Here is a 15,474-nt window from a genome sequence, read left to right on the forward strand (position 1 = left end):
GTTTCTCCTCTATTGCCTGGCACATGGCTGCACATGTGTCTTCTTTTGTTATGATGCATAAAACATTAGTGATTGTCAGGATCAAACATGAGCTCATCAAAGATAAAGACATATACAGTAGATCGAAGCATGAAAAAGTTTATATCTAACAGTGTTCCTTTTAATTGGAATATGTTTTACATTCAGAAATCAAACGATCAGTTATTATAGTTAGTTATAAATTACATTTACAGCTGATTTAAAACAATACAAATTAAATTCAAGATTTATTGATTGATTTCTTATTATTTATCATTTAGGGGTCCATTGTGTCTGTTTATTTGATTTATGTAGGTATATGAACATGAGTTGTTTAATGTATATTAAGTATTTAAAATATAAATATTCTTATTTGTTAATGATTTAGATTTGTGCATTCTGGTCAAACTATCTTTTTTAGTGTTAATCTTACTGTCCGGTGATCATATCTGTTTTGTCTCTTTGCTCACGTACATGGTTGTTTTGTTTTAGATTTAGATTAAGTTGAAATCAGATGTTGTAAAACTGTTTGTCCTTGTCCTGTGGGGCTTTGAAAAAAGTTGGCCTGACTGAGAATGTATTTTATTAACAGAATTATTGAGTATAAAGACATAATTATAGTATTACACACCTAATGAAACCATGAATAATAATCCATTCCAACAGTTACTTCATTCAGATGTAGCCTATGCATATGTTCATAACAGGAACTATGCACAGTAATTAAAATAATATTTATAAACTTGTAAATATGCAGTAGGAACTACTAAAGTGACTGAACGCCACCTGAAGTCGAAGTTCCGACACGATAAAGTTAAGAAAAAAAATCTAATATTATATTTAGAGAGGTATATTTTGATGTGCTGCAACTGAACTCGGTTGAACTTTGAAATTGGAATTTTCAACTCCAACTAGGCGGGGGTCAGTATTTTAAAAATCTATTTTTTATTTAAAAAGAAGATTATTTTTATTTTTTTTTATTTTTTTTATTTAATGAAATTTTTTTGTATTTGTGCACTATTTCAGTGGTTACAATGCTTTCAATGAGTTGCAATGGTTGTTTGATGCACTTGATTTTATGATGGCAGTGTGTAATGCCTGCAATATTTATGTATGCACAGGTATTTTAGTTTCATATAATCTGTTCAGATCAGTGTTTAAACTGGCACAATAGGATGAATATTTTTTTCTTATTTTTGTGCATTATCAGTAACTCAGGGTGATTTTTCCTTATTGTTCTCACTTACAGTTGTTACAATGCCGTCATTATGTTGTCATGGTTACTTTGAGACTTCTCCACAGAAGTTTCAGTGAAAAGAAACTTGTTGCACTTTATTTCATGATGGCATTGTGTAACACTGCATTTTCTTATTTTCAGTGAAAATGTGCAAAAACACTAATAATAAATAATAAATAGGATGTTTTGAAGCAAACAGTTTTGACTCAATTTATTGGCAACGTCCTTGCCAATGCTCACCCCTAGTCACAAACCAGACAATTCAATTCAATGGGGGGGGCATTAAGAAAACTGCAGGGGGCACAAATTATTTTAATTCCTGGAGTTATTCTATATATACTATACATATGTTTGCCATTTAAAAACACAGCAAGTTTCACTTCAAAACATTGTGCAAAGCTCAAAGGGACTATACCACAGCTGATAAAAGCCACGTCTCTCTCTCTCTCTGGTGCGCATATAACTATGCGTGCTTTAGCGCAGCAACATTTCAAATAAAGATCAAACACCATTCAACATTTAAACATGATCCAACAACACCAAACAGCAGATGAAAGCCTATAAAAGTAAGGAGCGGGTGAGTCCACAACCTTGGTACCAAACGGCTCCACAATGATTATGGTTTGGTCTTCACCAGGGTGAGTGTTTGATCTTATATTATTTTATGTGTTAAGATGCCAGCAGTAACAGCTATAATGTAAACAAACATCTTAATGACGACGTTAGCCTGACAGTCAAGGATACAAGAGGTCTGTTTACTTATGACATGTAGTGAAATAGCTTTTGGTGGTTCAGCTTTCAGTGTGCACAGTGTACAGTTGTTTAAGATTGTGTTGTAATAAATTATTTTTTTTGTATAATAATTTAAAAAAATTCTAAATTTTGTTTTCATATTTCTGAAATTTCAGGTGACAACACTTAAACTACATGCAGTTCCGACCGACCCCCTCTCTAGTAGTAGTGCCATCGTGTACCGGTACACGTACCCCCATTTGAGAAACACTGCTCTAAATTATGACACCTTTGGAGCTATGTTGGCATTTTTTGGGTTAGGCGGAGGGATCTAGTGGGGTTAGGTAGGGTAAGGGTTAGGGCAGACGTCTGCAACCTGCGGCTCTGGAGCCTCATGTGGCTCTTTGACACATTTGCAATGGCTCCCTATAGCTTAAAAAATATAATAATAATAATTAATTGTTATTTCTTACAGAGGGCATTGATGACGAATGACATTAACTTGAAATAGAATTATGATAAAACAATTTGTTAACCTAAAAATAAATCACATACGTCGCCTCCTGAAACCTCTACAGACCATCAACTTACCAGGCTTTAAATTTCTTGTAAGAAAACTAACAAAAAGAATATTCTGGAAGAAAATATTCTATTTGTGTGGGGACAGATTTCTTTAAATATAGTTTAATATCCATGCTTGATATGTTGCAAGAAATGATCACATAGCATGTGGTGACCGACATGATCATGTGTTGAAGCCCTTCAAATACACTAACTTAAAATTTTTTTTTTACATGAAATAAGTTGATATAGTTTGAACTGTATAGCATTGTAAATGGTAAATGGACTTGATTTTATATAGCGCTTTATCACCACACTGAAGCAGTCTCAAAGCGCTTTACATATCAGCTCATTCACCCAATCACTCTCACATTCACACACCAGTGGGACAGGACTGCCATGCAAGGCGCTAGTCGACCACTGGGAGCAACTTAGGGTTCAGTGTCTTGCCCAAGGACACTTCGACACATAGTCAGGTACTGGGATCGAACCCCCAACCTCTCGATCAGAAGACGACCCACTACCACCTGAGCCACGGTCGCCCGTTTATACACTATATTGTCTTTACTAAGAAAGCATTTTTTGGCTCCGGATTGACTTTAATCCAGGTGAGATTAGGCAAAATGGCTCCTTTGAGAGTAAAGGTTGCAGACCCCTGGGTTAGGGTAACAAAGGGTTAGGGTAATGAACGACACTTAATGACAGCCTCCACAACACCTTATTAATGCTTATGACAGGTGTGTCATGTCATAATAATGACAGCGTAATACCAGCCTTTGTGTATAAAACTGCAAGTGTTACCATATATTCTACCTAAGACACTGACTGGCCTGTTGGAAAACCAACAGGCCAGTCAGTCACTAAAACTAACAGATCTGAAGACTGTTGTTGTGTTTTTAACATCAAATGTGACTCTGAGCTCTGTTTTTTCAGTCTTATATTGTTATGGGTTTTTATTATTTTTTCAGTGTTTATCATGGCATTGCAAAGTCCGGAAAAATGTCCCCTTTATGGTATTATGGAAACGTACGCACTAATCACAGGACATGACTCACACAGAACATTTCAAAGGATTTACAAGTTCTACTGATTCTGTACAGTGTGTGTGTGTGTGTGTGTGTGTGTGTGTGTGTGTGTGTGTGTGTGTGTGTGTGTGTGTGTGTGTGTGCTTGGTGCTCTGCAGTGGCTGCATGATGATGAGGTGGTTGGTGGATGAGTCACCCAGTCTTCCCCACGTGACTCCATGATTCACTGCACCTCTTCGTGGGCAGAGCTGCCATCATCAAGCACCACTGCACTCCTCCATTATCTCTTCCCTCCATTCCTCTGCCAAGTCACCTTAGCTGACATCATCTGTTTGTTTGTTTCTCTTTCTTTGCTCTTCTTTTATACTCACTTTATTTGTACTTGCAGAGTTTCTCCTTTTCCAGGGCTGACTTGAATCACAACGCAGCTCCAGCTTCTGTCTCACCTGCTTTGACTGTATTAAACATGTCATCACGTAAGCTGCTGTCAATGATGTAGACTAGCAATTCTCAACTGGTGGGTCGTGGACCGCTGGTCAAAAATGAATAAATGCTTAATGTCTCTCATGTTGCACTTGTCTTTTATTTTGAAAGACACTTTTCTTTTGACAGGCATGCTGTGAAATGCATGTTGCACAGGCAAATATATAGATTGGTGTTTTTTATAAAGATTATATACGTATGTGTTTTTAAAAGCTACTTTTGAAAAACTAAATTTGGTTGGTTGAATTCTAAAAAAAATCGCATTTTAATGATTATGGCAAAATGTGGGTTCCAGTGAGACCAGTTGAGAACCCCTGATGTAGATAACATGCACAGCTCATTGCTGTTTGTTTTCAGTGTGTGTGTGTGTGTGTGTGTGTGTGTGTGAGCACATCACCAGAGCTATGTAACTTTATAACGTTTTGATTCATGAAGTATGGAAAGCACCGACAATATCAAGCAATAAGTGACAGATAACAGTTCCTGCAGGATCGTCACTTACATTTCTTTGATCACTTTGTTTGTTTGTTTGTTAGCAGAACAACGTCAAAAGTACTTAACAGATTTTGACACATTTTTAACTGAAGATCGACCATATGCTATGGATCTGTATCAATTTACTGATTCTTGATCAGTTTTTTTTAAAAAATCCGTAATTGAACGGTCTGTATGAAATTTCATGAGTTGCATCTGGATCGAAACCGGAATGCGTATTTCATCGTAATCTTTGTAAAAATGGGGGTGTCCATGCATTTTGACCTACTGTTTTGTTATTAATAGGGATAGAAAGTTCTTCCAAGCCTATTAAAAATCATGGTACCAGTTTATCTGTCAAAGAGGAGGTTTGCGCTCTTGTTGTCATGGAATTTTGGAGTATTTTGTGAAATAATTGAAGGACAAATGAAGGATTTTTGAAAAATTTAGGTCTTTCAAATATTTGTGATTAAAAGTGACTGCATGTGAGCGCCCTGCAAATATTGTGGAGTCTCACTAAATGTGTGTATTTGGGGAGGGGTTGAGATATCTAAAACTGAATTAGTTGGTATTTTACACTAATATTCATGTTTTCTCTGTCCTTTTTTATGTATATAAATATAAGTATGATACATGGCCTTTACAACATGATCTTATGTTTAATCCCCAAATTAGTGAGAGAACAAAACACAGCCTTTATTACTATTTGATATATGCAAATAAAACATTTGTGTGACTTGTGTCTCAGATAAATATATCTATTTCAGCTAAACCTGTTTCCTGTAGTGCAAATGAAGGTGGTTGAAAGCAGCTGCTCTAACTTTGTTCTTTCTGTGCAGTTTAAATGTTTTTGAGCTCCTGAAGTAGCTCCACACAGGCTTTAATGTGTATAAACATCAATGGTTATCCATTTGGAAAGATGAGGCATTTTGTCGTGACAAAAAAAATAAATGCATTTATTTGTTTTTCTACGTGTTGCAGAAGCAGTCATTGCCATGCGCGTCATCAAGCAAATGCTTGTTTATTCTCATGATTTTAACAAGATACACTGAGAAAGACCATGGACAATATTGACTGCAAACACGATTCAAACACCAAGATACATTATTTGCTCCTGCAACCGTCAGGATTTTTTTTTTTTTATATACTTTTTTCAAATTGATGCAGTTTTAAAATGCAAGGTTACAGAAACGTGCAGATACATGATCTTCAATCCTGCCTTCTTCGTTTTCCCTTCTTTTTGTTAACCTAAAAAAACTTAAATTACAACTCCTCTCATTGTGTCATAGCCTCATGATGTCTCTATAGTTTTGTGATTGTCTATGCTATGTGTCTGCTTGGTAACATGTCACAAGGCTCAAAGCACTATTACTTTTCAGCTGTAATTGGATTTTAAACCCTAAAAAATTTAGATCGCACTTTAATTTCTTCATCAGTGAGCACCTGAGCAGGAAAATGTAAAATCCCACATGATTTCATTACCAAAGGGCTTACAGATTTTTAAGAGTTTAAAGGAACATTCCCAAAGTCAGGTGTGGTATTTCTGCTCCTCTTTAAAAGCATTGTCTCTCTGTGATTAAGGAAAAAAGGAACACATAATAAAGTCATCAGTGGACCAAAGCCACTCTAAAGAGTGTCAACAAGCCCTTACATTTAATTTATATGGAATTTAAATGCTTTTGTCAGGAAAAACAAACGCCAATAAGACCCTCAGTAGAAATGGCATGGAGAGTTTGGCACCATAGCAACAAGGTAATTGAAGTTATGCAAAAGGGTGAGTCATCCCAGCAAGCTACATACAGTGAGGGTGGTTTCCAGTCATTGATAAATTGGCTTTGGTGCATGTGCTAATCATTAGTTGCTGTCCGACAAAACAAGTGATGGAAAGGAGACCATTTACTTTTCATTAGCTAAAGCTCAGGACTAGTTTTAAAACGAGGGTAGTGTAAACAGACCAAGGGTGGGTCATGGAGGGCAACAATCCTGCATGTTTTAGATTTCTCCTGCTTTAGCACACATGATTGTAAGGAGAGGCTTAATGCATGGCACCCTAATCCCATAGAGGTCCTCCTGGACCAAGATTGGACACCTCTGGTTTTGATCAATAGTGTCATATCAGTCGTGAAGAGCTTCTGATCTGCATGCTCCATGTTTTCTCCTTATTATCAATGTGCAGCTCTGAAATAGTCACTTTTAGACCTGCTGCAGTCAGGGACGGAGACACTGCACAGGCTTAGGTGTGTTGTAAAGGAGGGGGTTTAAAACCAAAGGCGGCTCAAATGCAGGATTGGGGGGGCATGGCCCTACTCGAGAAATCATATGGTATTAGCCCCCCTAGTTTTACCCCTAGAATTACTGAAATGCTAGAATGCGTCCTCAATAATTGGATGATAACCCTAGGGATTCTATAAGGGTAATATGTGCAGGGCAGTGGTTCTTAACCTTGGTTTAATCTAAGTTGAGTAAGTCTCAGGGGTTCAACAGGGGTCAAAACACATCCAGTAAAAATGTGTTACAAATACAATTCCATGATAAACTAGTTTATTAAAAGATAAATTATGACAAAAATGTTTAATTTTATTAAATTATAGAAATTAAAAACATTTTGAACAAAGAAAATAAATGATGAAATAAAAATGGCCCAGGCTTACGTGTGTAAGTTTTGGAGAAATCATACCAATAAGGTTAAGAACCATTGATGTAGGGGATCTAATGACGTTATCCGTATTAGCAAATGGAAGTGACATTTTCGCTGGTACTTTTCAGCGTTCAAATATCTGTGGCTATTATTATACTATTATTAATAACCCATTGATAACCCCCCTCACTGCCATCAGGCCACACAGTGGCTGTACAATGTTGTTCTACAGCATGAGCATTATTACTAAAATCTATAGAAAGAATGAACTACTTAACTCTCCTGTTACCCTTTTATCCTTGGGGTTATTTCAGTATTTTAGTTTTTAAATGAATGTTATTCTAAAATATGTGGTAAGGTATAAATGTATAAAATATGGGTAAGGTGATATATAATAATTATACCAATTTCCCCTGGTATAATATCCCCTCCACTTACAACCTCCTTCCTATAGGCCAAGGAAAACCTGCAGGAGAGCAGCCCTCAGGCTTGTTGTAATGGGTAGTGGCAGAGTAAAGAGGGGAGGGCGTTGCTGACCGTGGTTATTGTCAGACTTTAATGGGATGATGTCTGTCAAATATAGTTTTCATCATGTATCAGCATATTAATGACCATTTGATTTTTGTATCTTTCCAAAAGGCTCCTTCAGCACTTTCCAACAACCACTTCAGTTTTCCAGAATTCTTTCCACACCGTGCCTGAACCAAACCTGTCTCCATGTTACAGGAAACCTTTGTCCTTCTTTGTTGGCATAGTAAAATGTCCAAATTGAGAAGGATGTCATGCTAAGAGTACAAATCTCCCTCATAGCCCGTGTTCTAACAGAACGCTGGCAGTCCCATTCCTTTACAGAGAGAATAACAGTGTGACCTGTTTATTTTCTTGTCCATTTTCCTCTCAAACATACCGTTAAAATCTCTTCCCTCTTTGTCCACATTGTGATCAGTCAAGAAGAAAAATGGACATTTAAACCAAACCAAATTCCAACAAAACATGTATGATAGAAATAGTCTTTCTTACTCACAACGTCCAATTTTGCCTACTCTGTTTCTTCGTCTGTCTCTCAGTCCACTCTCAGTCCAGCACCTGTGGTCTCCTCATAAGGATCTGCTGCACTAATCTTTCCAGGTTGCTTCTCTCTCTGGTTTCTGTCAGTGGAGGAACTGAGGCAGGATCATACGCATCCTTTGGTTTAGAGAGAAACACAGGCCTGCGAGGGAGGGTCAAAGGCTTGCTGATGGGTACTGACTGGAACGTTAGAGGGTATGGGATGGAATAGGTGGGAGGTTTTCTCAATCGTGGTTGGATCCAGCTTTGGTAGTGTCTTTTTGGAGGTAAAGTGTTCCACAGGAAGGAGCCGTCTCCGAGAGCAGGCTTGGAAATGTAATACCTGGGTTTCATTGGAGGGGGATAGAAGACTGGGTAGTAGGGGTAGGGCTTCCTCTGGTAGTGGGGGGGGAAGGTGTACAGGTAGTTTGGGTAACCCGACCAAAAAGACTTTTGAGATTTGATGGACAGAGGTTGATCTTTGGCCCACACACTCCCCGCCAAAGGTGCATCCTGTTTTCTCCAAAAGTCTTCTGCTTGACCTGGTGTTTTCTCCTGGAGCCAAGATTTCAGGAGATTGACGCCTCGAAATGGTTGCTTGGCAACAGGGAAGTTGTAATGATTGGCTGAAAGCTGTGATGCTGAGGAAGAAGAGGACTGAAGTGACTGAGGTCGTTGCCAACGTGATGTGTCAAGTGGCATGTCTTTTCTTTTCTTCTTCTCCACGTCACTGATTATGTCCACCACATCGTCAGCAGGGAGGTGGAGCTTGCTGGAGATCTCAATTAGCTTGTCAATGGTCTGGGGATCGATGTCATCTTCCTCCGTCACCTGCTCCTCCTCAGACCTTTTGTCCTCCATGGCATTGGACACAGACAAGCTGTTCTTCTGATTACCGTTGTTCTGTTTGACCATGTAGCGCAGTAGCATATCAGAGGCAATATCTGCCAACTTCTCCTCCTCCATCTTGGCTTTCTGCACCTCTGCTGCCTGCCTCCTCATTTCCTCCTGCTCTGCTTTAGCCCGAGCCTCTTCCTCTTCTAGACTTAGCTCCTCCTCTTCCTCCTCTTCCTCATCCATGACCTTCTGCTCTGCTGGAAGCTGGGGCTGTGCTGCATTGCTGCCATCATTGCTGTCCTCAAAGTCATCCATGAAATTTCCTTCTTTGAATGTTGGAAAGTAAACAGCTTTCTGTGTTTCCTCCCGCCATTTCAGCATCTTCTTGGACATGGCGAGGTCGCCGCTTTTCTGGGCTGGTAACACTTCGTTGTAGCTTGTGTAACCTCTGCTTTCTCTCTGATTGGGCTCTGAGCCTCCCTCTCGCTTGACAGCAGTGTTCAGAGGGGGAAACTCTTTCATCATTCTCTCAAGACTCTTGAGTTCCTCGGGATTGAGCTGCTCTTCCTCTTCTTCATGACTTCCATGACCTGGTCTGGTTGATTCCTGAGGGACAGAAGCTTGCCCATTTCCTTCTCCTCCATCTGAACTGCTGGATGGTGGATCTCTTTGAATCTGGACAGTCTGACTTGTGGTGCGACTCGTAACCTTCTCAGTCATCTTGTCCTCTTCTTCCTGAGCTTTGGCTTTCTCCTCTTCCTCTGCTTTTTCCTGCGCTTTCCCATTTGCAGCCATCAATAGCTCTAGCTCTTCCCTTCCACCTCGATCGCGATCGGAGCGCCCCAATGAGCCCACTTTACTATATGGGGTCTTACTGTGCACATCACCTGTACTAGCTTTTCTTTCTTCTTCTTCTTCGTTTTCGAAATTATCATTCTTCCATCTGGTTTGGACGTGGGATTGATTCAATGCCTCCAATAAAACTGCTGCTAATTTCTTTGGATCGACATCTTTAAAAAGCTCTTCCTCTTCCTGTGCGCCCTCTCTTTGTATCAGTGGCATTTTGTCATCCGAGTTTTCTCTGTTTTCAGATGCTGTTGGTCCATTGGGATCATCTTTAGGTCTGAGTGTTCCAACAGGGTTGGGAGCAGATAAATGTATAAAGGATGAAAACACAAGGAGGAGCAGGAGTGTAGTGGCATATGAGATATTGTAGCACCTCATCATTGTCAGGGCAAGAGGGGGTCCACTGTTCACCACCGAAGGGAATGAGAAATACCTGCAAGAAAAAACACATACAAACCAAATCTGGAATTTAATTACCTTTTTTTTTCCCAAAATATGACAGATGGATGGATGGATGGATGGATGGATGGATGGACATCTATCCATGCAATTCAACTATATAAATAAAGTTGAATTAAACTGAATGGATTGATCAGTTTTTATAAGCAAAATTACTACAAAATGAGATCAAAATGTGTTTACAACTCTGCAGCTAAAACAGAATCTAAAAAAAAAAACAAAACAAAACAAACACAACAGCCACTGGAGACTCGTGAGTCAGATTTTGTGTGTGTGTGTGTGTGTGTGTGTGTGTCCACCCAGAAAAAGCAGCTGCTTCTGGATAAGATCCCCATTAAGATTGAAATGATAATGATTATCATTTGTTTTGGACTACGGATAAAATAAAATAAAATCCCATAATATCTATAGTTCATTTAAAGAGACATAATCAGAAACCTTTGTCATAATCTGAATATCATAAATATCTCAGTCTTATCAAACAACAAAAAACGTTTTTTTTTTTTTTTTTGTTTTTAAATGATAAATAACTGTTGGAACAATTCTACATCATTGTAATTGAGTTTTTTCCAAACAGCAGGCTGTAACAATAACAATGTGAAGTCCATAGAAAGCAGTGAGAGCTACTTACAGTGCAGTCTGTCCGCGAGCGCTTCAGGACTCTGGTCAGCGGCTGCAGCGCGCGCCGCCTCCTCCTCCTCAGCGGCACGTGATCCCTGCGTCAAGCGAAGCCCATTGACGTCACGAAACTGAATTTCATTCATAAGATGCTGCGGGCTGCTGATTGGTTGGAGGCTCCCACCAGTGTTTCCCAGCATTCCAGACTGGGCAGTGACCAGTGATGCCGTGGGGAAGCTCGTCACTGACTCATGCAGCACAGCCTAATGGATGCTCCTCAAGTGTCTTAGGATTATTTCATTTAAACCAATATTGTACAGTTTACACCAGTGTTTCTCAAATGAGGGTACGTGTTAACAAATAAATGCATTGAAAATATGGGGTTTTATGTTTATTTTTAGTTTAAAATGCTAATTATACCAATTATTACAAACAACTCACTAAACGACAACAAAAGCACACAAAATAAGATAATAATATACTGAATAATAAAAAGAACAAACAACAACAAAATGACACCAAAAACACACACACAAGAGAAAAAAAACACACACACTGAGACGAAAACAGTTACAATTACCAGCAACACACAAAACGATAACAAAGACCCACTAAATACATACACACGCATCACTACAAAATACACAAAAATGAACAGAGAGAAACATACAAAATTACATTAGAAACAACCAAAGAACACCAAACACACACACACACCTGACAGATAATGATTCAAAGAACACCAACAACACAGACTAATGACGACAAAAACACGAGAAAAATATACTGAATAATAAAAGAACAGACAAAAAACAATAAATTACATAAAATGACACCAAAAACACACAAAATGATGATAGAACTGAAAATACAAGGGTCAGTCTTGTTCCCATATCGAGAGATGTCAGAAAATGATAAAAACTATAGAAATAAATCTATTCAGGACGCACTAAATACAGTTTCATTCCACTTATTTGCAAAATTAGATCCTTTAAAATGTGTTATCACTCATTCATTACATCATTATGCTCTATAGTTGTTTTTTCATAGTATTCTGAGTAAAATGCTGTAGTCAGACAAAAAGGGGGTACTTGAGTCAATAAACCACTGGTTTACACAGTAATACAGATTATTTAATCAAAAATTTGATAGATTTTATTCTAGGTATTTTGCTGCGTAGAAATTCTTCATTATTGTGTATCTTGACATTGAATAATCAATAGTTAATTAACTTTGGGATCATATAATTATCAAGATATCATGCAGAGTAGCTAGAATTTCTTTGTTTGCATACCAAGGGTTGTGAGTTCAATTCCTGATAAAAGTTTTCTTTAATCAATTACTTAAACTATCATTACATCCATAACATACACAGTATGGCTTTGTAAAAGGCATATAATGTGGGCGAGTTGATATATACAGTATACCATTTTTTATACATACATCTCCCCCACTGACAATGCCTGTGATCTGGACGTAATGTATATGTGTGATTATAATCATTACATCTTAGTTTGTTTTTAAAAAAATAAAAAACAAAAATTGTTCAGTCAATGTGAACATTTTCAGAATGTAATTTCACTTATTTGCACTATAACAGAGGAAAAGGTTTGTCATATAGGTTACTGTGCAATGGTTTCACTGGTTCAAACCATTTTGGATCAAACTGAGGAGGTTCTGGACAGCTTCACCCTATAAGGTCACATCTATAAATATAGCTATTAATCCTGTGGGCTGCAAAATTTTTGATTACTTATAATCATTGTTAGTGACATTGTACTCTTAGAATTTGTAATTTACTCCCAGACTTGTACACGTTTGCTCTAACATGATCGAATAAGGGCTAAAGTTGTCACAGAGCACAACATCTTTCATTTCATACAATGTGATTCCTGGTTGTCCATTTTATTACATAGGAAAACACTGCATTTAGCATCTGTTTCTGCACCGTTGGTAGGAAAGCTGTAATATTTGATAGATGTGATATTAACCTATAGGAAAGTTTGACTAGTGCTCAAATTTCTATTAAGTAGTACTAGTGACACTTTTTCCCAGCGGACTCACAAACTGGGCAAGTTATTCTGCTTTCCTACATCACAGAACAGCTGAGGAGCCAGTTGTCCCGTAACACACTTCCTTAAAAAGTGGAGGATATGTGGAAAATCCTCAACATTAGGATTGTCCTGTATACTGAATTACTCAGCCAGAAACTGCTCCTTTGCATTCAACATTTGGATTTTATTTGACAAAGTTTACATTCACACATTGGGTCTCTCCCTGTAGCTATTACTAGCAGAATACACACAGCACTGTCATCCATTTCTTATCATCTTCTCTCTAAGTACAAGGCCAAAATGAATCGGTTTTCTTTGACAGTAAATAGTTTAAAAACTGCCACTGGTTAGTTTGCATATTAAAAGCTTACTGAACAGATGACAAATATTAAACAAAAAACATTTAAGATAGCACTAAAATCAGCATCAGAGAAAAATGCTGATTCAGGATAAAAGTAGCAGAGGTAAGAAAGTTGAAGGTCAAGCCAAAAAACACAATCATTCATGAAGCAATAACTCACTACAGTTTACTGTCACGTCTAAAGAGGGCGGAGATGATCTGTTCTCCAACAGGGGTTCTCAAATGGGAAATTAGAGTGGCCAAAAATAGACAGAAAAAGTGATAAAAATGGTTTCAAGTGTTAATATGGGCTTAAAAGAGTTATAAATTGGGGTAATGTAATTTAAAAAGTATGAATAATTTAAACTGGCAAAAAAAAAAAGGGCATGACAAATCGTGAATGTGGTTAAATTGGCAAAAATAAGCATGAAATGTGATGAAAAGCGGTTAAAAGTGACAATAATGTGTCAACATATGTGACATTAGGTGGGAAAAGTGGTGGAAAGGGTTTATAAGTGCTGAACATGTCTTAAAAGTGGGGAAAAATGTGCAGAAACAGGGCAGAAATGGGGGAGAAAAAAAACATGGCAATAAAAAGTGATGAAAACAGGTTAAAATAGAAGTTTGATGTAGTGGCAAGAAAAGGGCAAAAATAAGCAAAAATGTGTTAAAATTGTTCAAAAAATAAACTTAGTTTCTTGAAGGCATCTGGCGACCCCCTCTCAGTGTCTCATGACCCGAAACGAAGTCCCGACCCCAAGGTTGAGAACCCCTGCTCTAACATTAGGGTTTACTTTCCAACACATCAGCCAGTGTGTGTGTGTGTGTGAGAGAGAGCAGGCACTTCAGCTTTCAGCCGTCATCCAAAACACAACTTAGGGGAAAAAGCATTCCAAGGCATTTAGGCTGAAAGGAACTAAACTCTTTTCCTTTCACACGCAGACATCGTCTCAATTCTTAGTTTGTTGAATGTGACAAGGTTTGAACAGTGAGTTTTCTTTGCAACACATCCTTACAACATGCTGTGCACATTATCTCCAGCAATGATGGTTACGCATAATTAGTCTGACAATCATTTCCTGTCAACATGCTCCTCAAGGATAAACGCATTGATAGTCAGAGAACAGAGTTAGTCAAAGCTAGGGAAGGACCAGTTAACTAGAAAAATAGATAAAAGTGTTTTTACTTCAATCTTATTGTGACTTCTTGTATTCAACCCCCTAAAACTGACAAATTGACTTCCCAACACATTTCTGGTGTTTTCATGGTCTGAAAGTTGTGGCTAAACCATGGAAGATGTTTATTTTGGGGCTCACGCAAAAATCCAAATCCGGCAGAAATTGAATGTCTTGCAGAGTGAAACGATATCACGGTTGTCAAGAGAATCACTGTCTTCTTCGTCTGGTGAAGAAATACAAGGAATCACAATGAGAATGAAGTAAAAACACTTCTATGCATCCGTCTACGTGACTCCACATCCCACAATGCAAAGCATGAAACTTTTCCAACAATGTCAATGAGTGTTTACAGGGGAGACAGCTTTCAAACGGCACTTTCTATTCATCACATCTTTTTTTTTTTTTTTTTCAAGCAAATGATCTTTGATTTATTGATCTATGAGACCTACACAATGTTGTGATAAAAAAAATAATAATTATTGCGTTCAGCAGCTTTAATGGTGTAACTTTTTTTTAAAATTGGACAAGTTCTCTGAGCTCATTTATGTACATTTGAATGCATCCAACTGCACCCCCCCCCCCCCCCCCCCCAAAAAAAAAACAGCCCTTTTGTCTTTGATTAGAGCTTGTGCTTCACCAAAGCAGCACCAATATCAAAAATATCCAACAAATCCCTCAAATTCACTTGCTTATTACTATTTTACAAATGACAGCGGCCTCTAAAAATGTACCACTGTATTTAGCAGTAGGTCTCATGATAAATAACCTCATATATAGCTTTGGAAGCGGTTAAACACCTCCATCACTTTGGTCTCACAAGAAGGTTGTGAAAATGATGCTTCGGCTAATTGTAGCTAAGATACAAAAGTGTTCTAAGCAGAAGTTCGTTATGAATAAATTTTAAAAAGCTTTTTTGAAGAGGTGAAG

At 37.9% G+C, this 15,474-nt stretch overlaps 1 protein-coding gene across 1 annotated transcript; it reads right to left on the bottom strand.

Annotated features, from left to right (window-relative positions):
• Positions 1–5,029: 5,029 nt before the first annotated feature.
• Positions 5,030–11,103, bottom strand: vgf (VGF nerve growth factor inducible). The gene is made up of 2 exons (XM_028473812.1): positions 10,989–11,103; positions 5,030–10,331 (listed from the first exon to the last, which is right to left on the bottom strand). The coding sequence occupies exon 2, from the start codon at positions 10,277–10,279 to the stop codon at positions 8,243–8,245; it is 2,037 nt and encodes a 678-aa protein (XP_028329613.1). The 5' UTR covers positions 10,280–10,331; positions 10,989–11,103; the 3' UTR covers positions 5,030–8,242.
• Positions 11,104–15,474: the final 4,371 nt, after the last annotated feature.

Source organism: Gouania willdenowi, chromosome 18, assembly GCF_900634775.1.
Source record: "Gouania willdenowi chromosome 18, fGouWil2.1, whole genome shotgun sequence".
NCBI classification, from domain to species: domain Eukaryota; kingdom Metazoa; phylum Chordata; class Actinopteri; order Blenniiformes; family Gobiesocidae; genus Gouania; species Gouania willdenowi.

Excerpts from the sequence above, each read along its gene's own strand:
- vgf (XM_028473812.1), bottom strand. The coding sequence starts at position 10,279 with ATGATGAGGTGCTACAATATCTCATATGCCACTACACTCCTGCTCCTC.